At 44.0% G+C, this 25,323-nt stretch overlaps 1 protein-coding gene across 1 annotated transcript in view; it reads left to right on the top strand.

The window, feature by feature from the left end:
- The window catches only part of ATP10A (ATPase, class V, type 10A), a 116,238-nt gene that overhangs the window by 2,791 nt on the left and 88,124 nt on the right, over positions 1 to 25,323 (top strand). The window contains exon 2 of the mRNA XM_004692950.2: positions 3 to 310. Within this exon, the coding sequence (XP_004693007.1) occupies positions 3 to 310 (308 nt within the window). The remainder of the gene's footprint in view (positions 1 to 2; positions 311 to 25,323) is intronic.

Genomic DNA, 25,323 nt, shown 5'->3' on the forward strand with positions numbered 1-25,323 from the left:
AGGGCGCGCGGCGGCGGTGCGGGGTCACCCAGCACCTGGCCGACAACCGGCTCAAGACCACCAAGTACACGCTGCTGTCCTTCCTGCCCAAGAACCTGTTCGAGCAGTTCCACCGCCTGGCCAACGTGTACTTCGTCTTCATCGCACTGCTCAACTTTGTGCCCGCGGTGAACGCCTTCCAGCCCGGCCTTGCGCTAGCGCCTGTCCTCTTCATTCTGGCCGTCACGGCCTTCAAGGACCTGTGGGAGGACTACAGCCGCCACCGCTCCGACCACGAGATCAACCACCTGGGATGCCTGGTATTCAGCAGGTGAGCCGGCAGCCCAGCGAAGCTCGGGTTCCCTGCTGGGCTGACTGTGCGCCCCTGGGAACTTGGCGCCGCGCTCCTGAGGGGTACCGACCTGGGTGACCCAGGGCGGGGCCAGGCTCGGCGGGAGGGTGAGTCTCTAGGGGTCAGGCAATTGCCCCAGGATCTCAAAGAGCAGGGACCCCTGCTGGGGCACACCAGGGTTACCCTGGAGGTCACTCAGACTCCAGGTCCTGAACCAAGATGACCCCAGGGCTGGACCCCGCACTTGCTGGACATCCTCGCCCCCAGACTTTGCCCCCTTAGAAGTAAAGGAGGGAAACCAATTCCAGGGTGTCCTGACCTAAAGTCCCTGCTTTCGTCTTGGGCCAGGCTCCCTGGGTCAGGGTGTTCAATAACTTTTAACAACCAAAATGAGGGTGCAAAGCTGAGCTTGTCTTGGGACAACTGCGTGCAACTGTTAACTAAGTCTGACCCCACACACAGACTAGATAAATAAAGGTCAGGGAGTAGCAGAATAGCCATCTATGGAAGTGAGTTGTGAGCAGGGTACTGAGCTGAGCACTAACTATCCCATAATTGACTACTTTCCATACAATTAACCCCAGCTTCCAGGTGGAAAAACGGAGACTTTGAAAGGTCCAGGAGCCCTGCCCAATGTCGGTGCCAGTGACTGTGACACTCCTGTGGGCGCCTTCTGCTCCCTTCTCTCCCTACACCTCCCAGAGGACCCTGTTCAGTGTGCCAGCTGTCCCTTTTCCACTGTCCATCCCGAGAAAGCCACTTGGCTACATACAGATCCAGCCCTGAGCTGTGTCTGGGATGGAGCCCTCCTCAGGTCCCACCTCTCCAGCCAAAGCTCAGCCCATCTTTTCCTCCTGTTCACCTTATTTGAGTCCTGGTGAAGGGTCTGATGTTAGCTTTCAAGTCAGAGGACCTTAGCCTGATCAGGTTCTGTCATGGTTGAGGGACTTAACCAAACCCCATGTTCAGTGGCAGACTGTTCCCTAAAAGTGGGTCATGGTTGTTCCAGCCTCTTAGCTGAGATGAGGACCATGAATACCCCTTCTGGTTTTTGAATATTCTAGAGCCACCTAGCAACAATAGTTGCTCTTCAACCTTATTTTACAGATGGTGAAATAGAGGATCAGAGAGTCTAAGTAACTTGCCTAAGGTCACACAGCTGATAAGTAGTGATCTTAGAATTTGACACCACAGCTTTTCCAATATTCCCATATTTGTGCTTCTTGGATTTATGTAAGACTCACTTAAGGACCTTGTAAAAAATAACAGTCATCAGACTCCAGTTCTGTTTCTGACCAAGCTCATGTAGAATTGGACCCAGGACTCTGGGTATTTAATCAGCACAGAGGTGATGGTTATATAATTACCCCCACTTTGAATAATGCTTCCCTACATGTTCTTGGGGTGGCCAGCAAGGTAATTTACACAGAAGGGGCCTCAGTGTTTCCTGGGTCCTTTTTACTAGAAGCTTAAAGCCAAGAATGGAGGGACGCGCCCCTTCTGCAGATGTTCCCAGTGTGAGGATTCCACACTGTCGTCTGCCTGCCATCTGCCTCCACCAGTGGGACTCTTGCAGGTTTAAGTCTTTGAACACATACCACTTCCTGTTACTACTGAGCTGGTAGCTCCTGCAGCCTCCTTTTTATACATACTTGGACTTCAGGAAATATAGTTTATTTTCAGTTGACAAAATGCTTTCGACCCATTGTGGCCCTTATAACAGCTGCACCCCCATGTGCAGGTGAGGAGACTAAAAGGGAAACCCAAAGCAGTTCTCTTAACTCAAGGACCTTGAAAGGCTTCATGGAACTTTCATCTAGTCCTTGGACCTCACCTGTCCAGATTCCACATCTGCCCTGACCTGACCTGGATTCTTGAACAGTCAGTCCTGTCCTCCATGGCTGGTTCTCAGAGATAATGGTGCTTTCAGGAGAAACCCCCCAAGACCTCCCAGGTCCCAAGTTAAATTCTTTGCATGCTTTCCCATGGAGGGAATGGGCTTTCTAGTGGAAAGGGTGGTAGGTATAACCACATGTGTGTGTGTTTGGGGGGCGGGGGGGTGTTGGTGTTGTGTGTAGAGAGGAGCCCTATTGGTCCAGGGCCTTGCTTCTCCCCCTCCCCACCTCCATGACCCACATATGAGTGGCTTGTGCCTCCAGGGCTTCCAGGCTCTGCGCCCCTATTGTGTGCAAGGAAAGGAGCCAGCCAGCCTAAGGAGCAGATGCTGGACGGGGTTCAGGCCCTGCCTGGGAGGGGCGACACAAGTCACCTTGCACCCCTGCACTTCCTCATTGCTGGCTTGGAAGTGGGGTGTGAGACCCCCAGGTGCCTATGCAACCCCAGCAGACCTGCATTTCTGTCCCGTGGCCTCCTCTTCTGCTCCCAATCCTACCTAGTGATGGTCTCCTGTTCCCCTCGTTACCTCCATGTTTATCTCAACTCAGATGTGGTCCTATTGGTACCTTTCAGTGTCTGTCTCTGGCCTGTCTGCATAAATTAAGCTGATGTAACTTTCCCTGAATCTTTTGGGCTCTGGCCTTGGATTTGAGTGAGCGGTCTGGTGTCTGCCCATCCTGTTGTGGGAAGCCAGGTGGTCAAGGTGCTCCACTGCTCAGACACTCCAATTTTCATCCCTTGCCTTCCCTTCCCTTTGGTTCTCCTTTACTTCCCCAGCCCAGGGCAGTTTCTGCCCAACCTGCTTGCCCTGGCCTGCAGGGTGTGCTTTTTCAGAAGAGCTTAGGGCCAACAGTGTTCTTTTGTTTCCTGGTCCTTTATCTTGCCTCCTCTCTCTAGCCCTCCCTTTCCTGGGGAATAACATCTCCTCCCTTGCCCACAGCCGAAACACCTGCCCTCTGAAAAGCACTGCATCTTTTTCTGGCATGGTGAAAAGATTGTGGAAGCAGAGGCACCTGGAGGGATCCAGGGCAGGGCAGAAACTTACCCAATAATGAGTCCTGAGGAGGCAGGGCTAGTCCCAGGTAGATGGAGTGTGTGTGTGGGGGTGGGGGGGGCAGTAGATGGGGTGGCCCCAGGTAGAAGGGGCAGGGGACAACTGAGGTGTTTGGACATTGCTGTTCATGTGTCTTGAGATTTTGATAAAATGAAATCAGAAATTAGTAACAGAGAAATTTGGAAAATTCACCATACTCAGAGATGAATAAAATTTAATTTTTTTTTCTTTTTTTAAAGTGAGGCCTATTGCTGGGGGTGGGGGAGGGAGGCTGAAGTTACAGAACTAACTAGAAGCCTGGAGTGGGAGCTGGCTTACATCACTTTTCTGACACCTGTGTGTTGAATGTGACTGGGCTCAAGGGACCTTTCTTCTTTAAATTTGTTGATACAAGCCACATCTTGTATAGGCACAATCCTATCTTATCATCCTAATGGTCGCATCCCCACAGAGGGGGAAACTAAGTTTCCAGGCGCAAGGCCTGGCTAGGATCCCCCTATTGGGGAGGAATGGTAGTGCCACATGAGGCATCACCTGCTCGCATTCCAGGCTTCTGGTTATTTCTGTACCTTCAACACTAACCCCCCTCCATGCCCCCAGCAGTAGGCCTCACTTTAAAAAAAAAGAACAGAAAAAACTTAAAATTTTTTATTCATCTCTGAGTATTGCGAATTTTCCAAATATTTCCATTCCTAATTTCTGATTTCATCCTCTTCACATGCAGACATGTGCAGCGATGTGAACCTGGGAGCAGCCGGGTTCCAACAGCTAGCAGCCTGCCGTCCCGGGCTCATTCCGCTCGCCCCAGTCCACCCACTCTTCCGCTAATTTTGAAGCACATCCCAGACATCATGCATGCCATTCCTCCTGTGAATGTTTCAGTATTTTTCTTTGGAAAAGCAATGACTCCATTCAAAACTAAACTAGAATACCATCATCACACCTAAAACTTCACATCCTTTTTACATTACTGCATAAGGTTTACTATTTTACTATTACTATTGCTAATCTTTTACTGTCCTCAATATATAAAGCATAGCATATACATGACGTTCACTAATGTCTGCAGTTTTTTGTTTTTTTTTTAGATTTATTCATTTGTGCATACAGAACTGGGGTACAGGCCAGAGGTGCAGGGGCGGTGAGAGGATCCACCAGAGACAGAGTGGGGAGCAGAACAGGCAGATCTATGAAGTACACTGCTGAGGGGAGCGGGGGGGGGGGGCCAGGAGAGGTCTGCCACGCCATGTGGTCACCTCCGGGGCAGGCGGGGATCGAACTCATGCGGAAGTGGCTTAGGCTTCTTAGTGCAGTGTTTTAACCCACTGAGCCACCAGGGAGGGCCCACTGTCTGCAGTTTTAACACATGTGCCACTCCACAGCTAAGAAGGGACATCAGACTGAACTAATAGAATAAGTTGGGGAGTGCCCTGCTACTCTCCTGTTTGGACGACTTTGTGAAAACTTCACTAAATGATTGGAAGGATTCAGTATTGAGGATAACTTCTTGCTGGTCCTGGGTTTTTCTTTATGGGGAGTTTTAAAATTACTAGGTCAATTTCTTTACTTATTACAGTTTAATGCAACTTTTCTATTTCATGTTGACTCTGTTTGGTAGTTTTGTATCTTTTTTTAGGAAATTGTCCATTCATCTGTATTATCTCATTTATTAGCATGGAATTCCTAATATTCCCCTACAGTCCTTTTAATTTCTGTAAGGTTGGTAGTGTACTTTTTTTTTTATTAATGCTCTCAATAATTTGAACCTTGTTTCCTCTAGTTTGGTCATTTTAGCTAGAGGTTTCCCAGTTGTGTTGATTTGATCCAAAGAATGTTTTTTTTTTTTTTTTGTATTCTTGATTATTCTCTACTGTTTCTCTATTTTTTAATTTATTTATTTCTGTTCTTTATTATTTCCTTCCTCTGTCCCATCAGAATGTAGTTTGTTCTTTATATAGTTACTCAAAGTGGACACTGGTTGATTTGAAATTTTTTGTTTGTTAATGTAAGTATTCACAGCTATGAATTTCCTTTAATAGCTACTTCAGCTGCCTCCCATAAGTTTGGATATATTGTTAATTATTTTTCTTTATTGTCAGTTAGTCTTTCCTAATTTCCTGTGATTTCTTCTTTGACCCACTAGTTATTTAGAAATATCTAATTTTCATACATTTTTACATTTTCTATTCCTTCTGTTGTTGATTTCTGACTTTATTCTATTGAAATATGTTGAATGCTGTCAATCTTTTACATGGGGTTATCCTGGAGAATATTCAGTATATACTTGAGAAAAGTATGTGTTATGGTCTATGATGTGTTTTACAGTTAGGTCTAGCTGATTTAAGATGTTCATGTATGCTATTTCCTTGTCCTTTTACATATTGTCTTAGTCACTATTGAAAGTAGGATATTGCTAAATACTCTTGTTGAATTATATTTTTCTCTCACTTCTGTTAATTTTTGCTTCATGTGTTCTGAGACTCTGTTAAGTCATATATGTTTATAATTTATAACCAGTTTATCCTTTTATCTTTATAAAGTGCATTTTTTAATCTTTCCCAATTCTTGTCTTATGTCTATTTTGTCTGGTAGCTCAGCTCTCTTTTGCATGGTATATCTTTTTTTTTTATTTATTTATTTGTACAGAACTGGGTACAGGCCAGAGATGAGGAGGGTGAGAGGATTCACCAGAGAAAGAGTGGGGAGCAGAACAGGCAGATCCATGAAGTACACTGCTGAGGGGAGCAGCGGGAGGGTCAGAAGAGGTCTGCCACGCCATGTGGTCGCCTCCGGGGCAGCGGGAATCAAACTCATGAGGAAGTGGCGTAAGCTTCTTTGTGCAGTGCTTTAACCCACTGCGCCACCAGGGAGGGCCTCTTTTTTTTTTTTTGAGATTTATTTATTTATGCATACAGAATTGGGGTACAGGCCAGAGATACAGGGGTGGTGAGAGGCTTCACCAGAGACAGAGAAGGGAGCAGAACAGGCAGATGGATGAAGTATACTGCTGAGGCAGGCAGCGGGTGGGTCAGGAGAGGTCTGCCGCACCATGTGGGTCACCTCTGGGATGGGCAGGGATTGAAGTGGCTTTAGCTTTTTGGTGCTGTGCTTTACCCTGCTGCGCCACCAGGGAAGGCCCGGTATATCTTTTTATTTTATTCTTTTCTCAGCTTGTTTGTCTTGAATCTAAAGCATGTGTTTTATAGGATAGCATAAAGTCCAATCATATATTTAAAATATTTAGTCTAGCAAGTTTTGTCTTTTGATAATAATATTTATTACATTAATATTTAATATAATTTCTGATAAGGTAGGATTTACATTTCCTGGTTTGCTATTTGTTTTCTATGTTTTACGTATTTTGCTTTCTGTTGTCTTCTATTATTGCCTTCTCTAAAAAATACCTCCAAGTGTACCAATATTAGTTCTTTGTTGTGTTTTTTTTTTTTAAGATTTATTTATTTGTGCATTTATTTGTACAGAACTGGGGTACGGGCCAGAGACTCAGGGGTGGCGAAAGACTTCACCAGAGACAGAGTGGGGAGCAGAACAGGCAGATCTACGAAGTACACTGCTGAGGGGAGCAGCGGGCGGGTCAGGAGAGGTCTGCCACACCATGTGGTCACCTCCGGGGCAGGCGGGAATCGAACTCCTGCGTAAGTGATTTGTTTCAACTTCTTAGTGCTGTGCTTTAACCCGCTGCGCCACCAGGAAGGGCCTGTTGTGTTTTATTTTTTACTATATTTAGGTTTTTAGTTCATTTTCCCCTCTTTGGTGCTCTAGGCATTACAAATAGCGTCTTCATTTAAAATAAAACTAGCTCAGATTAATGCTAACAATTTTCCATAGTATATAGAAAAATCACTCCTGTGTAGTTCTGTTTTCTCCCCTTTCTTTGTGTTAGTATTATCATACAAATTACATCTCTAGATATTATAATTTTATCCATGCAGATTTATAATTATTTATGGAATTGTATTTGAATCCAGATAGGAAATGAAAATAATTACCAAAAATTATACTTGCCCTTTTTGTCCCAACTAGTATAAACCAGTGTTAACTCTGGTCTTCATGTTGTAAATTATATCCCCAGTACTTAATTATCTTATAACTTAGATGGTACCTTTTGACCATTTTTATCCATCCAGCAGCCTACCGCCTGCTTCTGGAAATCACAGATCTGACCTGTTGTCCTTTGAGACTTTTTTGAAAGGTTCTAGATATAAGTGAGATTATATTGCAATTTTTATTTACACTTTTGACTTATTTTATTTAACACAGTGCCCTCAAGTAGAATCAGTGTTGTTGTAAATGGTAGAATTTCCTTCATTTTTGTGGCTGAATTATGTAGCTATGTAGATACACACACACACACACACACGTACCTCAATTTCTTTATCCATCTGTCAGTTGACACTTAGATTGTTTCCATTTCTTGGCTTTTGTGAATAATACTGCTATGAAGGTGGAGATGCAGATGTCTCTTTGATATAGTATTTCCATTTCCAGAAGTAGAATTGTTGGATTGTATGGTAGTTCTATTTATAATTTTTTGAAGAATTTCCCTGTTGTTTGCCATAGTGGCTGCACCAATGTACAGTCCCACCTATAGTGTACAAGGTCATTCCCAACTCTGCACCCCACATTCTCAATAGCAATGAGCTCTTCTGGGTGATAGTCATTCTAACAGGTGTGAGGTGCTCTCTCACGTGGCTTTCATTTATGTTTTCCTAATGACTAGTACTGCTGAGCACTTTTTCATGTATCTGTTGGCCATCTGTATACCTTCTTTTGAGACATGTCTCTTTAGGTCTTGCCCATTTTTTCCTAGATTAGAGTTCTCTTTTTTAACACAGTTCTGTAGCTTTCATGGCCTGGAAGCCAGCACACCTGTCCCTGGCTTGCCTTGCTGTGACCTAGTTGGATCCTCATCTGATGGGGGTTTGTTAGCTGATCATCTACTCTGTCAAGCCTCTCATGGGTGGGGAGGGGGAGGAGCAATACTATTTTGAGTGTGTTTATAAATATTTAGTTGTTGTCACATTCACAGTTAGTTTCCTGGGACTAGCCACTCCTGGCCAGCCTGCTGAACAGCACAGAATGCCTTTGCCTTGCTCTGGACAGTTCATCCCCCACAACACTCCCCTCTGCCAGACAGCCAGACCCTCTTAAAAAAAGCACATTTGCAAAACCATGTTAAAGACAAAACTTCTCCATGTTTCTGGATTCCTTGACTTGGGAAGACTGAAAAAGGACTGTGTGACTGGTTGGGCCTTGCCCTTCCCAATGGGATGGTCCACCTTCTTGTTGAATTCCTTTAACAGGGGAGCGCAATGTACTTATTTGTACAAGACTTACCTTGCTATATATAGTACATTGAAAGAGCTCCCAGGAAAAATGGAGAGGTTATTTTGATTTCTACTTTTTTAGAATTCTCTTGACTTGTTGTTTACTTTTTTGCATTTTCCAGGATTATAGTTTGTATGTGTGGCCCCCAGAAATAACCTCCGGTTATTTTCCCAGTAAAGACACTGCATTTTTAAATTCTTTGCTTACCAGACTATTTTCATTAGGTAATAATGGATTCTTTTGCCTATTTTTAGTCAATCAGAGACAGTTTAAAACCCCTCAGTGGGGTGGGACCCTTTCCAGCAGCCATGTACTAAACCGGCTCTGTCTCCCTCTGGTCTGGTCTCCTTATTCAAATAGGAGAAGGGTGGTGGCCCTCTGGCCATAGGGTAAAGAAGGGGAGAAGAGGCATACAAAGGGCAGAACTTGCCCAATACCAGGAAAGGGGTGAAAAGGTCAATTGTGGCTCATTATCATGACTACTGTGACTCTAATTGTTCTTAAGATTCTTGTGGTCAAGATGTTTCTCCCCATTGTCAATCCCTTGAAGTAGATATACTTCCAGTTAAAATACAGAGCGTTCATTATGAGCCATATACCAGTGCATTTGTGTCATAGGTAACTGTACAGTTTTCAAAAAGTATTTTGAAACATTGGCAAGAGCTCATGGGTTCTCATCGCCAACATCTTAGACCTTTGATAATCCAGACATAAATCTTGTTTGACTCATGTATCTTCTTATGAAAACAATGCACTCAAAAAGAACAAGGAAATGGAGACATTCAGGCATTATGTGTTGAAATTAATAATTTAAAAGTAGTGTGATATATTTATAAATCTGGTTAGATTTCATCATAATACTTTAAAATTTTTTGTTTTACTTTTTTATTTAAGTTGTTTTCTCATGACATCAGTATCCAAAATGGTATGTGATTTAGGGGTACAGGTTCACACCCCTTCAGATGTATGTTACTGTATCCTTTTTAAAAATGATCAAAAACTTCAGTCAATGGTGTCTTTGAAATTGTCATCATTACTTATCAACTGATACAAAAACAAAAATACCTAGACTAGATTTTGGGTTTTGAAAAAGAGAACATTCCTAGGCTAGCCCTGGTGAGCTTCCCCAGAGAGATACCCTGAGGTGCCCAGACTCTGCTTGCCCCACACCCTGCAGAGGACGTTTTAGACTAGCCGGGATTTGCCTTATTATTTCACGTGGAGTTTGCCTCTTTCAGGAGCTGACTTTTCTAGAAAGGCCCCAAGTTGTGAACAAACACCAATTAGGTGGCATCTTAAAAAAACCTGTACCTCCCAGGCCCTCCCTAAGCACTGCACTAAGAAGCTTAAAGCCACTTCCGCATGAGTTCGATCCCCATCCCGGAGATGACCACATGGAGGTGACCACATGGCGCGGCAGACCTCTCCTCACCCCCGCTGCTCCCCTCAGCAGTGTACTTCGTTCATTTACCTGTTCTGCTCCCCACTCTGTCTCTGGTGAATCCTCTCACTGCACCTGCGCCTTTGGCCTGTACCCCAGTTCTGTATGAACAAATAAATAAATCTTAAAAAAAAAAAAAAACTGCACCTTCCAAAGTTCTGGGGAGCCCTGGCTGGCACTCCACTCCCCACCATCTCCTACTTTTGTTCTTTCCTGATGCAAACTTCTGCCCCCAAAGGAATGGGGTTGCCTGAGGTGTCGGTGAAAAGGAAGGAAACCTCAGCTGTCACCAGACATCTGAACTGAGTCCCTTGTCAGGTGGACATACTGTGCCCTTTGTTTTTGTGTCCTTCTGGTGATAGTTAAAAAACAGTTCAGAAGGCCCTCCCTGGTGGCTCAGCGGGTTAAAGCACAGCACTGAGAATCTAAAGCCGCTTTCGCATGAGCTCGATTCCTGCCTGCCCCGGAGGTGACCACATGGCGCGGCAGACCTCTCCTGACTCGCCCGCTGCTCCCCTCAGCAGTGTACTTAGTCGATCTACCTGTTCTGTTCCCCACTCTGTCTCTGGTGACGCCTCTCACAGCCCCTGAGCTTCTGGACTGTACCCCAGTTCTGTATGCACAAATAAGTAAATCTTAAAAAAAAAAATAGTTCAGAAGAGTTGGGTTTCGGTTCCCAATTCTGGTCCTTGCTAGAATTTGTTAAAATGTGACCTCAGGGCTGCTGGTGGCATGTGGGGAATGTCAGCCCAGATGGGTGGGGTGGCGGGTGACTGGTCTCCTCAGCATCCTATGCACGCGGCTGCAAATCTATCCTTCTTGGGGGCGGCACCCAGACAAGGCAGCTGACTCAGCAGCGCCAGTTCTCCCACTGCTCAGTGGGTGGAGGGGTGTGCCCTGAGCTTACCGAGAGGGTGTGGCCACATCCGGCCCTATTCTGGGCTTTTCTCCCAGTGCCTGGACGGAGACACAGATGGGGCTTTCCCATCTCCCTCTGCCAAATTGGAAATCACTTCCATTTCAGTAACAAAACCCATCCAACTCTCTATATCTTGGACATTTACTGTGTTCAGTGGCTCAGAAAATCTAGTGACTCAGGAAACTCAGACCCATCTGGGATAAAACGGCAAGGCAGGAAAAGCGGAGTTATCACAGGGTCAGCTGCTGGACCGGGGCTGCTCTCAGCTTTTTCTCTCTGAACAAACAGGCCGTTTTCAGTAAATCCAAGTAATTTGTTTCAGAATGTCTTTTATAAGCAGATAAGGGCTACAAATGTTCCCTCTCTATCCGACAATGTCAAGATACACATGGCATTCATTTATTTTCTAAAAAAAACTTTTTCATCTGCATCATATTTTATTAGATATGTCTTATTCCTCATGACTAATCGGTAGAAACCTAAGCAATAAAATTCCATATTGTAGTTATCATCATCATTGTTTGCTTTCCTTTATTCATTTTGCCATGACAGACTTTAGTCAAATCAGATGTGTGGGACTTTTCCTGGCACTCAACTGGCATTGTGAATTGCATTGTAATATTTTCCATTTGCAACTTTTTTTTGGAAAGAAAAGCCTTGCTTTTAAGTGGGATGGAAAGTTTGATTCATTTCATGGAATCTGGTTGCTGCATGGCTGTCTTAGCACAGCACTGAGCTTGCTGTGTGACCCAAGTGTTCTTTCACACGGAGTCGAAAGTCAGCGTCGAGCCCAGGAGCATAACTGTGTCATGTCATCTAGTCGCCACCGATCACTGTAAAACCTCCCTGCATCTGGTGTGGTTTCTCTTTTTAACTCCTTCAGTTTCCCTCCTGTTTATTCCTGGGCAGTGTCTGGTGGGAAGTAGTGGGGATTCTTTCTAGTGTTCCCCTGGAGAGGGAGGCGTGGAGCTAGAGGGAGCCCTGTGTCTGCAGTTCTTGGCTCTGATCCCAACCCAAGCTTGCAGTGGCATCTTAGGTCACTTCCTGCCTTGGCAGTTGTTATCATTGTCTTTTTATCATCTGAAGTCTGATGCTCAGACGTCAGAGGACAGTCCCTCCAGGAGTGGTTAGTTCGTAAAATTAGCAAAGTGCAAGCCTGTGACTACACTTTTTCTACGCAAACTGAGCACAATCCAGATCCTATCTCCCAACTATCTCCTTTATGGGGTGCACATGTTTAGGGTCACTAAGCACCTGCCCAATCATCCCAGGCAACCAGGGGCAGTCCAGAGCCACTGAAATGATTCCCAAAGTTGCTTACTCAGTCTGGCTCATTCCTGGCTGCGGAAACCATAATAAAGTTGCTCTCCACGCTTTCTTCACTCCCTTTGCCTCCCTTTGCCATCCCTGGTGCCACCCGGAGTGTCCTTCCCAGGCCTCCCGGTGGCCTGGTGTGACCTTCCTCCTCGAGGGCGGCCTGGGCACACCTGAATAGCAATGAATCCTACATTTGGAAGACACGCCCCTAGAGGAGCCACATGGCGGGGTCCTTCTTCACCCTTCACCCCGTTTGCCTCCGCTCCACCCTCTTCTTGTCTCTGAGCGCTCTTCTTCAGTTTGTAGGTGTTCCATCTTTGAATCTGGGCGCTTCATCCCACCCTGCCTGCTAAACTGCAGCCCTGAACGTCTGCGCTGTTACTGCCCTGCACATGCCTGCTCCCTCCCAGCCTCACCCTATCTCCATCTTGAGCCCTTTTCCTGAGACTAAGCCTCTGCTGCCCCAGCTCTTTCCATTCCGAGCTGTGCTCAGGGCCATTTTCACCTTGGATTTGTGTGTAGATTGGTTCCCAGCTAAGTATTCCTGAAATATTTTGGAAAAGTGTCTAAAAACAGGCAGTCATCCTGAAAAATGCCAGCATTCATAATTTATCCAGGGTAAATGACAAAGGGGCCACATGTATGCTTTTTAGAAAAATGTAACTATTGTTAAGACATCCTCTTCCTGGAGCTGGCTCATCTGAGTAGTGGCCAATGAACTTCTTTGATCTCACGCCTCTATCAGTAAAAGGCACTTGGTGTGTGTTTGTATATAAACCGTAGGCATGCAATGCATATACCCATAAATAAGTAGCTGTAGAATTCTGCACCCCAGGATGGTATTTTTTTTTGTACCTGACCCCCCTCCTGGAACACTTAGCCCACATGACATTGCCAGGAAGGAACGTTGCTACCTTGGGAAGCACTTCAATCCAGTCTGTTCTTACGATTTCCCTTTTATCCAGGGTAACTTGTGAAGTTTTAAAGACCCTCAGGCCCCCCCAGAGCTCACTGTATTCACAGAAGGGTTGTCCTTCCCCACGACCAGGCCTGGTGTTCTTTGAAACAGAGCAACCTTAGTTGAACTGGGTTGTCGTGGTTGAGTGCTCTTGGGCTTCAGGATGCAGCATGTGGCCCAGAAACAGACGTGTGAAAACAACAGGATTTGCTTACGCAGGGAGTAAGAGAAGGGAGAAGAGTGAGAGAAATTCATCTACCTGCAGACACTGGGGTCCTTCCACCTTTCGGCCGCTGCGAGCCTGGGTGCCCAGATGCCCTTGAGTGTTTTATCCTCTGCCTTTATGGCAACATTTTGCACGGATTTCATCCAGACATCCTGCCAGGAACGACAAGACAGCATAGTTAGTTAGGGTGGAGACCAGAGCAGCGTCACTCAGGGAACTCCCGCCCTGTCGGGTTCTGGTGGCTCTCTAGAACGCTAAGAAGGTTGCTGCAGCCCCATAACTGGGGGTGAAACGGCCAGTGGCTGGTCTCCATGGGACAGCCCGCCATTCACTCGCCCGCTGGCCACCCCACCTGCAGGCATGTTCAAGGAGCTTGAGGCAGTTGCTGTCACTTAGGCAAGGCTAGGTGCTCCTTGTAGCCTTGTGGCCTCGTTATTATCCCCCTTTATCTCCCGACGTTGACATTCCTTGGTGCCTGCTGGCTTGCTGCAGCATGAGGCATGGTATCCTCTGCTCGTTTTTGTGAGCAGAATTATGTCCCAGCTCACATGGGCCAGACCTTGACCTGCTCAGCCTCACGGCTCCTGCAGCCTCTGACACACAGGGAGAAGGGGCCCTACTGACCTTCTCATGCCAAAGCTGTGACTTGCTCTTCTGTGCCTGTCACCGACTATTTCACCCCCATCTTCCTTTGTATTTTATTTGGGGCCTTTGTTTTCTGTTCAAGCGTTGGGTCCTGGAGTCAAACAGTGAGACGTGGCTGCTCATGTGTCTAACAGCTCCTGAGAATCACCAGCCAAGGGCTCTGTGGAGGCAGGTTTCCCGGTCTCTGAGTCGCAGGGTGCGCCGATTCCTCTCTGCCGTGGGGGTTTCTTCTGGGTCCAGTAAGTCCTTTACTAGGACTCTTGATCAGGACTGTGATTGGTGATGGAAGAACAGAGAGATAGGCAGACATAAACCCCAGCATTGAAAACAGGGTGTTGAGTTGCGATCATATTCGCTCCCCCCCCCATCCCCAGTCCCTGGTTTCATGGCTCTGGTCCCTGACTCCAGCTCCTCCACATCTCATCTCACACGCAGGGCAGTCCCTGGGTCAGTAGTGCCAGCGTCACTGCATCAGGGAACAGTGCAAGATCTCCCACTGCGTGCAGACGGTCAAGGCATGGGTGGGCCGCAGCCCTGTCTCCCTCTGCCACTCAGGGTGAGGGCACCTGACACCCAGGTGGGACTGAGCCAGCAGCCGTCTCCGACTTCACTATCACTCTGACTGCATGATCAAGGCCCTTTAGTTCAGGGGTGGTTTTATTTTATTTTTATTTAAGATTTATTTTTATTTATGCATAGAAGAACTGGTATATAAGTTGGAGGTCCAGGGGAGTGAGAGGATTCACCAGAGACAGAATGGGGGCCAGAACAGGTGGGTTTACTGAAATCCACTGCTGAGGGGAGCAGTGGGCAGGACAGTGTGTCATAGTTTGGCGGAGGGTGATGTTTGTCACTTTGTCACTTTAGACAGATACTCCAGAGTTGTTCATTGGTCTATGAGGGTCGAAATAAGTCAAGTGGAGATTCCAACCTTTTCTGACAGTGCCAGTGGAGCATTTTTGAATTTAGAATTTCTTGTGTAAATTGGGGGGAAAAAATTTTCCAGGAACAACTTGTAGAGTTAGTGGGTTCTGTGGCATAACTGTGGGCCCGGTGTGGTTCACCAGAGAGCTCCATATTGCGAGTTTTCACATCAGTGCCAAGTGTCTGCCTTTATGTTGGATTGAGTTCTCTTTGAATAGCCCCAAAGTGCCTTTTCTTTGCCGGATGCCTGGGTGCACACCAAGGAGAGGGGAATCTGTGGGGTTAGGACTGACAGTGGGAAGTTGAAAGAATCTGCTTTTTTTCAGACATAGATGTCTGAAAGAATCGATGTGCAAGAATCGATGTGCTGATGTGTGTCTGTGTTTGCTGTAGTGTGGATGTAGATGATAAGTCTTGCACTTAGAGAATTATCTCTTTTCTGGTCCAAATCTGGATATTGAGCTGGGAAAACTAACCATTCTCTCTAGATAGATGCAAAGTTCTGCCAGGCTTTCAGGAAGTTCCCTACCACTTAAGTCACATTTCTCCTTCCACTTGTGCTAAAGAACTTTTCCTTCCACTGCTGGTTTTCTGTTTTGAAACATCTGCAGAGCTGTGCTGCACACATGGATGTGGGTTTGGGTGTTGATAGAAGACTTTGGAATGCCAAGGCCACGCCCTTGGCCAGTGGGTGTGGGAGGCGAAGACCCTGCTGCTCCTCCGGCAGTTGTTGGCCCTCTTGCACCAGGGAGTGAGCATGTTGGACATGAGTTTGCACAATTTAATTTTGTAACATCTCTCCGATATTAAATTGTTGGCACCTCCTGCAGCATTTTAGTAGACCAGATTTTTAGATTCTAGAAATAGAGGAAGGTTATTTTAATAGTTCAGTGAAACGTCTTGACCATTAAAGTCAGAGTTTTGATGGTGAAAGCCACCTGATGAGATTAGAGATGGTGTTCATGACTGAACCATAAAAGACTGCTGCTGTTAATCATATCTATAGATGGTAAATTCTCTTCCTGACAGGATCAAAGTAATATGTCAGGGTGAAAGTGACATCACAGCTCTCAGAAATATCTCAGCAAACACAAGTTAATATAAATTACTGTTTTAGTTTCTAGCAGCTCATGGAAACAAGGTAGAAAAAAATTAAAACAGTGACTTTTGGTTCCAAAAATAGTCGTTATCTCAATTTCCCCAACTCTTCCCTATTGTACAACTAAATGCTGGAAACCATTTGACAGACAGCAGTGATCACACACTGAAAACTAGAAGGAGGCAGGCTGGTAGGGAACCTCGGGATGCGAAGAACAATAACAAGGTACATTCTCTATGATTCCTCTTTATTTCCCATACATTCCCAACATTTATATGAAAAGACTGGTGGCTGAAACTGCCAGCACATATAGATAAAAGCAAAACAAAATGTAAAAGATTCGCAGAGACCCTGAGAGCCCAGTCCCACCCACAATGGTGCACAGCGGGTGGTCAGCATCTGTGTCTCCTGGCTCTTCAGCCACGGGCATAAGGAGACCCAGGCCCAGGGCTTCTGCCCACCCACTCACACCAAAACAGAAAGTGGCCGAGAAGAGTGCCTGCTACACTTGTAAAAGATTCTGTAAAAGTCCCTCAGTCAACTTCATACTTGGGTGAGAGACTGGATGCCTGTCCTCATCACTCACATTTGCCACAGTTCTTACATTTTTATCACTGCAATAAGGTAAGAAAAAGAAATGAAATAGCTTAGAATGAAAAATGAAACAATTTGCAAACAACATGAGAGCCTCTCAAAAAATTCTAAGGAATCAAAAAAAAAAAAAAGAAAAAGAACCACACACACAAAGGGCTGCACCTAGAATTAATAAATGAGCTAAGTAAGATTATAGGATAACTACAGATTCAATATAATCCCTGTAAAGATTCCAACAGGAATAGAAAAAACAGTCTTAAAATTTGTATGTAATCTCAAAACACCCCAAATAGCCAAAGTAGTATTGAGGAAGAACAAAACTCGAGTTGCATCCTGATTTCAAGCTACTTACAAAGCTATAATAATAATAATTAATGACAATGACAATTATAAAAAGTATTGTGTTGACATAAAAAGAGACACATACATCAATGGAACGTAATAGAGAATCCAGAAGTAAAGCCTCATATATATGGCCAATTAACTTATGACAAACAAGCTAAAAATATACAATGGAGAAAAGGCTTTCTCTTCAGTAACTGGTGCTGGGAAAACTAGACAGCCACATGCAAAAGAATGAAACTAGACCACTGTCTTCCATTATCTTAAATTGTGCACGATAATTGACTCAAAATGGATTAAATACTGTGGGATAAAGTTCATTTATGCTGGTCTTTGGATTGGATTCTAAAATCAGAGTGTCTGTCAATAGAGAAATCATACATGAATCCACACAAAGTTGCCCAGTTAATTTTAAACAAAGAAGCTAAAGTGAGTCAATGGAGATACACTTTTTTTTTTTTAAGATTTATTTATTTATGCATACAGAACTGGGATACAAGCCAGGGGTACAGGGGCAGTGAGAGGATTCACCAGAGACAGAGTGGGGAGCAGAACAGGCAGATCGATGAAGTACACTGCTGAGGGGAGCAGCAGGCGGGTCAGGAGAGTTCTCTCGTGCCATGTGGGTCACCTCCAGGGCCGGGGATCGAACTCGTGCTGAAGTGACTTTAGCTTCGTAGCGCAGTGCTTTAACCCGCTGAGCCCAAGGATATACCTTTTTAATGACTAGTACTGGTACACTTGTGTATAATAATGAGCAAAAACTCCCAGCATTTCAAATTATATACCTCACATAAGATTGACTTGAAAAAGATGATAGATTTAAATGGAAAAGTAAAAATTTTAGAAAAGGACATTTAAAAAGAATTGGGGGAACTAGTGCTGGCAAAAAGTTCTTATGCTTGACATTTAAAGCATGATCTATAAAAGGAAAAATTGATAAATTATACTTCATCAAAATTAAAAACATCTGTTCTAGGACAGATCTTGTTAAGAAAAGCAAACACACTGGGAGAGAACATTTGAAAATCACATATCCAACCAAACTCTTGTATCTAGAATATATAAAGAACTCTAAAATTTGAACATTAACAAAACAGACCATCAAATTTGAAAAAGAGCAGGACGTGAGGAGATACTTTACAGAGGAAGATATACACATGACTGGTAAGCACCTGAAAAAACCTTCGGCATCTCAAGATTATAGAAAAATGCAAACTAAAAACTACAAGAAAATATCACTCCACATCACTGAAAAAATAAAACTAGTGATAATATCAAAATATTAAATGTTGCCAAGAATACACCAAAATTGGATCATTCAAGTATTGCTGGTGGGAATATAAAATGCACCCACTTGGGAAATAGTCCTTCTAACTCTAAAAATAGGATCTCTGTTTGATGTAACAGTTGTACTTCTTGGGCATTTACCCTAGAGAACTAGAAAACTTATATCTACACAGAAACTTGTATTTGCAAGTACACAGAAATTTTATTCAAAATAGCCCAACACTGACACAACCCAGATATTGTTCAATGAGGGCAATAGTAAACAAACTGTGGTACAGCCACGCTGTGGAACACTACTCCACCATAAAAAGAATGAACTATTGGCCCTCCCTGGTGGCGCAGCGGGTTAAAGCACCACACTAAGAAGCTAAAAAGCCACTTCTGCATGAGTTCAATTCCCACCTGCCCCAGAGGTGACCACATGGCACGGCAGACCTCTCCTGACCCACCCGCTGCTCCTCTCAGCAGTGTACTTCTTTGATCTGCCTGTTCTGCTCCCCACTCTGTCTCTGGTGAAGCCTCTCGCCGCCCCTGAGCCTCTGGACTGTACCCCAGTTCTATATGCACAAATAAATAAATCTTTAAAAAGAAGAAGAAGAAGAAGAAGAAGAAGAATGAACTATTGAATAGATACACAAAACCACTGGATGGGTCTCAAGGAAATTTTGCTAGGTGCAAAAAGCCTGTATCAAAAGAAACACACTGTGCAATCCCATCAATGTAACATTTGAGAAATAACATTATTACAGAGTGGAGAGAAGCAAGAGAGGCTAAAAGAGATAGCAGAGGGAGTCTTGTATCTTGATAGGATGTTGTTTACAAGAGGCTACACATATGGGAAAGTCACACACATGGAAGCCTTTGAAATAGGGGAATCTGAAAAAACTCTGTGGATTGTACAATGTCAGTTTCCTGATTTCGATTGTGAAATCTGGTTATTCAGGATGTTAAGATTTTAGGAGGCTGGGTGAGAGGTGCAGAAGACCTCCCTGGCCATTGCTTGGCAGCTTCCTCTGAATCTGTAATTATTTCAAAATTAGAAGTAAAAGAAAAAAAAAACATTTTGTTATTTTGTTATTAAGTACATTAAGTATTAATTTCTGGAGCCCCAGAAATTCAGTGAGCAAAGCACCACTAAGCACCACTACAATGTAAACGAGAGCCTGCCAGCTCTAGGGCCTTAGTGGGGAGCCCTGGCCCCACAGATGTTCTGCCAAATGACCACTGCAAGAAAAAGGGGAGAAAAGATGTGTTTTTCCCTGATTCCAGGAGATGTGCACTCTTTCTGACATAAAGGAAGGACTAGGGAACAGTATCTCTTATAGGTGTGGTCATAAGTATGTAAGACATATGAATACCTGTGATTAAGGGTAACAAGAAGAATCTTGCCATTTTTGCAGACCTGATTTGAAAGAAACTTGGTTCTCTGAGCTTTCTTTATAATGAATATAGAAAATGCTCAGGAATACTAGCTTAAGTTCAGGAATACTAGCTTAAGTTAATGCCTGGAACTGTCTATTGGTATTTTATTTAATGTACTTCTATTTTATCATTATGACTAATTCAGATGATTACAGTCAGTAGAGATGCACGAATATCCTCCTCCTGGCGTGACACCAGGGGCACAGGCCTGTGCCTTTGAAGTCAGAGAATTGTCCCTGGATGCTGAAGGATATCTTCTAGAAAGAAGGGGTATCGGAGAAAAGCATATTGTTATATCACAGCTGAAACCTGTAAAATAATATATATTTTAGCACATTTATACGAAACAAGAAATGGAGACTGTGGAGAAGTATCACACTGCTTTTGGGTGTTCCAGAAATAAACAAACTTGAGGTCAGAGACATTCACTCCCGGGAGACCATACGTATGGAGAGTGAGGAAGCTCTCAGTAGGAAATGCGTCTGAAACACACTGATTGCTAGTTATAAAGAAAGGCTGTGACTGGGACTGAAATCGTGCGTCGCAGTCTGCTTGCCCGACCCCCATTTGCTCAGGGGAAATGTGTTTTAAGGAAATGCCACACGCAACGTTATTGTCAAGAGTCTTTCTTAACTCTCCGGGGAATGCTTGCTTATCAGGCAGCAGGGAGTCCCCTGCAGAGGAATTTAACGATTTGATTTTCTGCATTTGAGCAATAAGACCCACTTGTTGCACTTCTGGTTAATAAAATATTATCTATGCCCGAATGGCTTGGCACCTGGAGCCAAGGAGGTTGTGCATGAGATGCTGTGTAACACAAGCTAAGCCAGAGGCGGGCCTGGGGTTAAGAGTGTGACTGGGTGTGACAAGCCTAGGTGTGGCTCTGCTGGGGGGTGGACTTGTCACCACTGCCTTACTGGGCTTCTGGCACATTCACTGAGACTTTTTGGAACTGGCAGTGCCAGAGCCTCACTCCTGCCCCCTGGGGTTGCTGAGGGAGGTGTGGAGCTTGGTGTAACTGAGGTCCTGCGTCTGCGTCTGTCGGCAAGTCATCTGAAATGATGAGGCGTGCATTGCAAAATGATAGCTTTCGAGAGTGTTATTGTTGAGTAATAAGCACTTGCTGGTTTTACATTGAAAACAATTTAAGCATCGCAGTGTGTGATGTCTGAATCAGGTCAGGGGAGAGCCTGGCTGCATGTATCATGTGAGCTGTATATAAATTGGAAGCTCAGAAAACAGCCTGTGGGTCCACCTGGTATTAGGAGAAACATGATGATCCTGTAATCCAAGTATTTCTAGGATAAAGCAATGGCTGCCTTGGTCATTTAAATGCCACAGGGAGCTTCACTGTCAGATCTCTACGCACGGAGCATGTATTTTTGGAGGACTCCCAAGTGGGAGCAAGCAGGCTCCCTGCCACTGTTAGGAATTGCCAGCCTACAGCTTTCTCCTGCAAAATGTTATCAAGGACATTAAGTCCATGAGGAAGTGCAGCATTTTTCTGAGCGAGTGTAAGCACACACGACCAGTTAGTTACTGTAATTGGTCGGCAATGTGTCACAGCAACTGAATACCTTCCACACACAAGCAGGACTGTGGAATGAGTCGGGCTTCCCTAGAAGGGAGAGGGTGTGGGTGAGCAATTCCAGCCGCCAGACCGCGTGGAGGGGCGTGGGCCGGGCTCAGGGTCCAGCCTGTCTGCTGAGGGTGGGACAGGGTGAGGCTGAAGGAGGGAGGGACGTGAAGGGGACGTCGGTTGGCATTTCACTGTAGGTTAGTCATTCACCCCAAATGTAATTATGGCACCTGTAGAAGCTGTGACGTCACTGTCGTCCTGAAGTCTCCATCATTTGAGCCGCGTTAGCCCAGCTAATTTTTTTTATTTTTTTGGTGTCGGGGGAACTAATTCCTCAGATTTGAAATAGCAATTCCCATACGCTGCTGACATATTTCCTAAAGTTTCTTTTATTTTTTTCTACAAAGGGTCTAATTGTTACAGTTAAAAGAGATCATCAGAAAGGGTCATACTTCTTGGGACAGCTCTGGGCAGACAAATTGTAATCTGAGAATTCTGAAGGAAAGACGCCCCCGTGAGAGGCGGCAGGAAGGAGGGGTTCTTTGATAGATCCAGGGTGGCATCTGGGGCTGTGCCCAGTGGGGTGAAGTGTGGACATAAGTGCGGGTTGTTGCTCTTTCCTGACCTGAGCCTCTGTGTGTCTGTGCTGTGCATGGATCCACTTCTCTCTCTCTTCATTGTGACATTTCATAGCTGCCTAGCTGGCCTTCCTTCATGTTTCTCCGTACATTCTGCCTCTCGCCCCGCCACAGGCACACACCCTTTACCCAGCAGCCAGAACCATTCCTTGAATCATAAAACCTCCTGCTCTGCTCTTTCCCACTGAGACCCCGGCCCTGTTGAAGCCTACAGGGCTCTAGACCTAGCTGGCTGGTGGCTCCCTCCTTCCCAGGCATCATCTCTCCCCAGCACACAACCAGCTACTTGTTCGTCCTGACTGTGCCTTGCTTCAACATGCTGCGCTTTCTGGAACTCTCCCCAGCACCCACAACTCCCCTCCCACTTCAGCCATACCTGAGTTCCAGAGCCACGACAGCAGCACTCACCCCCACCTGACTTTTTTGCCTGTTTATGCAGGTAACTGATTTGCAATCTGTTTATACGCAACATGCCAACCTCAGGGAGCAGGAGCCTCCTGTTGACTTGTGACTTCACTCGTGGTCCTAGAGTAGAACCACCTGTCCCCTAAATGCATCCTTCTCTGTTCCCATACTTACACATGAGTCTGTGTCTGTGCCTGTTTTTAATCACTTATAATACTTTCTTAGCTACACTGTATCTGTCTCCAGCAATAGCTACATCTTTTATTTATATCTATCCCAAAGAGCCAATAACATCCATCCACATACTCAGCACTCATTGATCCACTTCTTTAAGAAATTTTATCACTGGGTACCCTGTTTTAACTCCTCTGTACGGTGGAAGTAATATTACCTTCTCAGTATAAGTTTAAGCTAAATCCATGCAAAGTTCTTGTCCCCAGGTGCTGTCAGATGTTATTTTCATCATTGATGACACCACCCTGGCCTAACCCTCTCTCAGGCATTAGAAGACAGGTGAGTTTACTCACCTCCTTCCCCCAAGACAACTTCATGAAAATTATTTATAAAAAGGGCATTCTATTAGTATATTGCATTATTACAAGGAAAAGGAGAAAGGAGGGAATCCAAGTAGCTTCCTCTTTCCCTACTTACCAAGTGGTTCTCATAAGCCTATTGGAATCATGACTGTCCCATCTTTTCACCCTTACACTTTCCAGTGTGACAGGGAAGATAGCTTCCCAGATATTACCAGCTGTGGAAACACTAATGTTTTGAGTGATCCATCTATTTCTGTAAATCTTCTCTGGGGAAAATAATGTTCCATGCAAAGATTAAAGAACCAGTTTTTACAACAGCGAAAATAGAACATAATTTCAATGCCGCCATTAGCATAACAGATCTTACAGTATATTCATTTTTTTAAAGTATTATGTATCCAATTATATTCCAAAACACTTAATTACATAGACAACCCTCTCTCAGGGATTAGTCGCAGGACTCCTATAGACACCAAAATCCTGGTATGCTTAAATTCCTTCTGTAAAATGATGTAACATCTGTGTATCACCTATGTGCGTCCTTCCAGATACTTTAAGTCATCTCTAGATGACTTAGAGTATCTAATGCAGTGTCATTGCTATGCTAGTAATAATTAAACTGTATTATTTAAGGAATAAAGACAAGAAATTTTTGTAATTCTAGGGGTGTTACAAAAACTAGTTGGCACAGCCTACTATGGATATAGGCTAAATCTAGGGCCACCCCCATACATGTGGTCTATATATGACAAAAAAATGGAATGGCAATTTTGTTCATTTGTACGATTTGTTTAAGTCTTCTGTTTCCTTGTTGATTTTTCTGGTTGAGTTTTTATTTATATAAAGGTGGGTGTTGGGACCTCCCACTGTTCTTGTTAAATTGCTTATTTCATCCTTCAGTTCTGTCAGATTTGGGACTCTGTTGTTAGGTGCATTTATGTGTATAATTGTATGACTTTTTGAGGGATTGACTCTTGCATCATTTTAAATCTCCTATCCTTTAAGTCTAATATCATTTTTGCCTTCAAGTCTATTTGGTATGATATTAATATAGCCATTTGAGCTCTCTTTTGATTATTATCTACATAATATGTGTTGTCTATGACCAATTTGTGCCTGTGTGGCAGAACTGAGTTGGTGCAAACGAGATCTGATGTTCCATAAAGCCTAACATAAATACTCTTGGGCCTCTCCCAGAAAAAGCTTGCCAACATAGAAATGTAAGTATTGTAATAGATAAATTTTTTGTAGAGTAAAAAATGGGGCAAGTGTTAAAATTTGCTTATTAGCACATGACTATTTTCAAAGCTCTAATAGCAGAATGAATTCATTAGTGTCTTGTTTGTGAGTGATATTATGCTGTAGAGAATTTTTACTTTCCTCATGGAAAATGAATATCAATGATAGTTGAATGAATTCAAGAGAAGGTCTCTGTGTTCTAAGGAAATTGTATAGTAATGTACTTGGAAACTCTAAGAGGGGACAGTTTCTTGCAGTGCAGTTGCTTAAGTTTCATACTATCATGAATCCTGACTCTGAGGAGGAGGAAAGCCTACATAAGGCAACTTTTTGAAAGACCACCTGCACAAACATATACACTTGGTCTCACTTTTGTCCTTTCTTAAGTGGGTACAACACAGCTCTTTTGAAAATGCTTTATGATTACATGTTAAATGTGTGAAAATCCTCCTAAAACTTAAAGGGCTAAACACTATCTGTTTTTGTTATTGTTGTTGTTATATAATAGAGCTCAGAGAGGTTTTCTTCCTGTTACTGTCACATGCCAAGATACCAGATTTGTTTTTTTGTTTTTACTATTAAGACTTCTGTTCATTTAAATGCACTATAAGCTTTTCAAAGCTCAAATCCTAATTTTTCTTCCACTCTTGAGGTTTCCAAACTTAGACATTCACTCGATTGTGTAAAAACTGAGTTTCTTTAAATAGTTGGTTAACTTCTGAAAGCTTGCCCATTGCTTAGGCATCAAGAGTTCTCATTTAGGTTAAATGATTCATAATGAAGATGGGATTTCTAACTTTTAATGGAAAATCTACTGTAAGACATTACACAGGAATCTGATTTGCTTTAATTTGGGGTTGGAATTAACAATTCAGTTTGGTTTATACTGTGGTTTACCACAGTTAAACATTTAAACATTTATTCAGCTATGAATTAGCAATATGCTACTTTTGTGAAGATAGAAAAATGTGAGTGGGAGAAATTGTTTTATATAAAACAGCTTTCCTCACTGATACCATTTTCTAAGCTGTAGGTTCTGGGTGTGAGAGTTTGTGATTTGCTCTGCTTGTGAACTGGGTTTGGTGCCAGCTCTTCATAGATGTTCCTTATGTTCTGTTG

This window comes from Condylura cristata, unplaced genomic scaffold (assembly GCF_000260355.1).
Source record: "Condylura cristata isolate star-nosed mole 26May11 unplaced genomic scaffold, ConCri1.0 scaffold00035, whole genome shotgun sequence".
Lineage (NCBI taxonomy): Eukaryota > Metazoa > Chordata > Mammalia > Eulipotyphla > Talpidae > Condylura > Condylura cristata.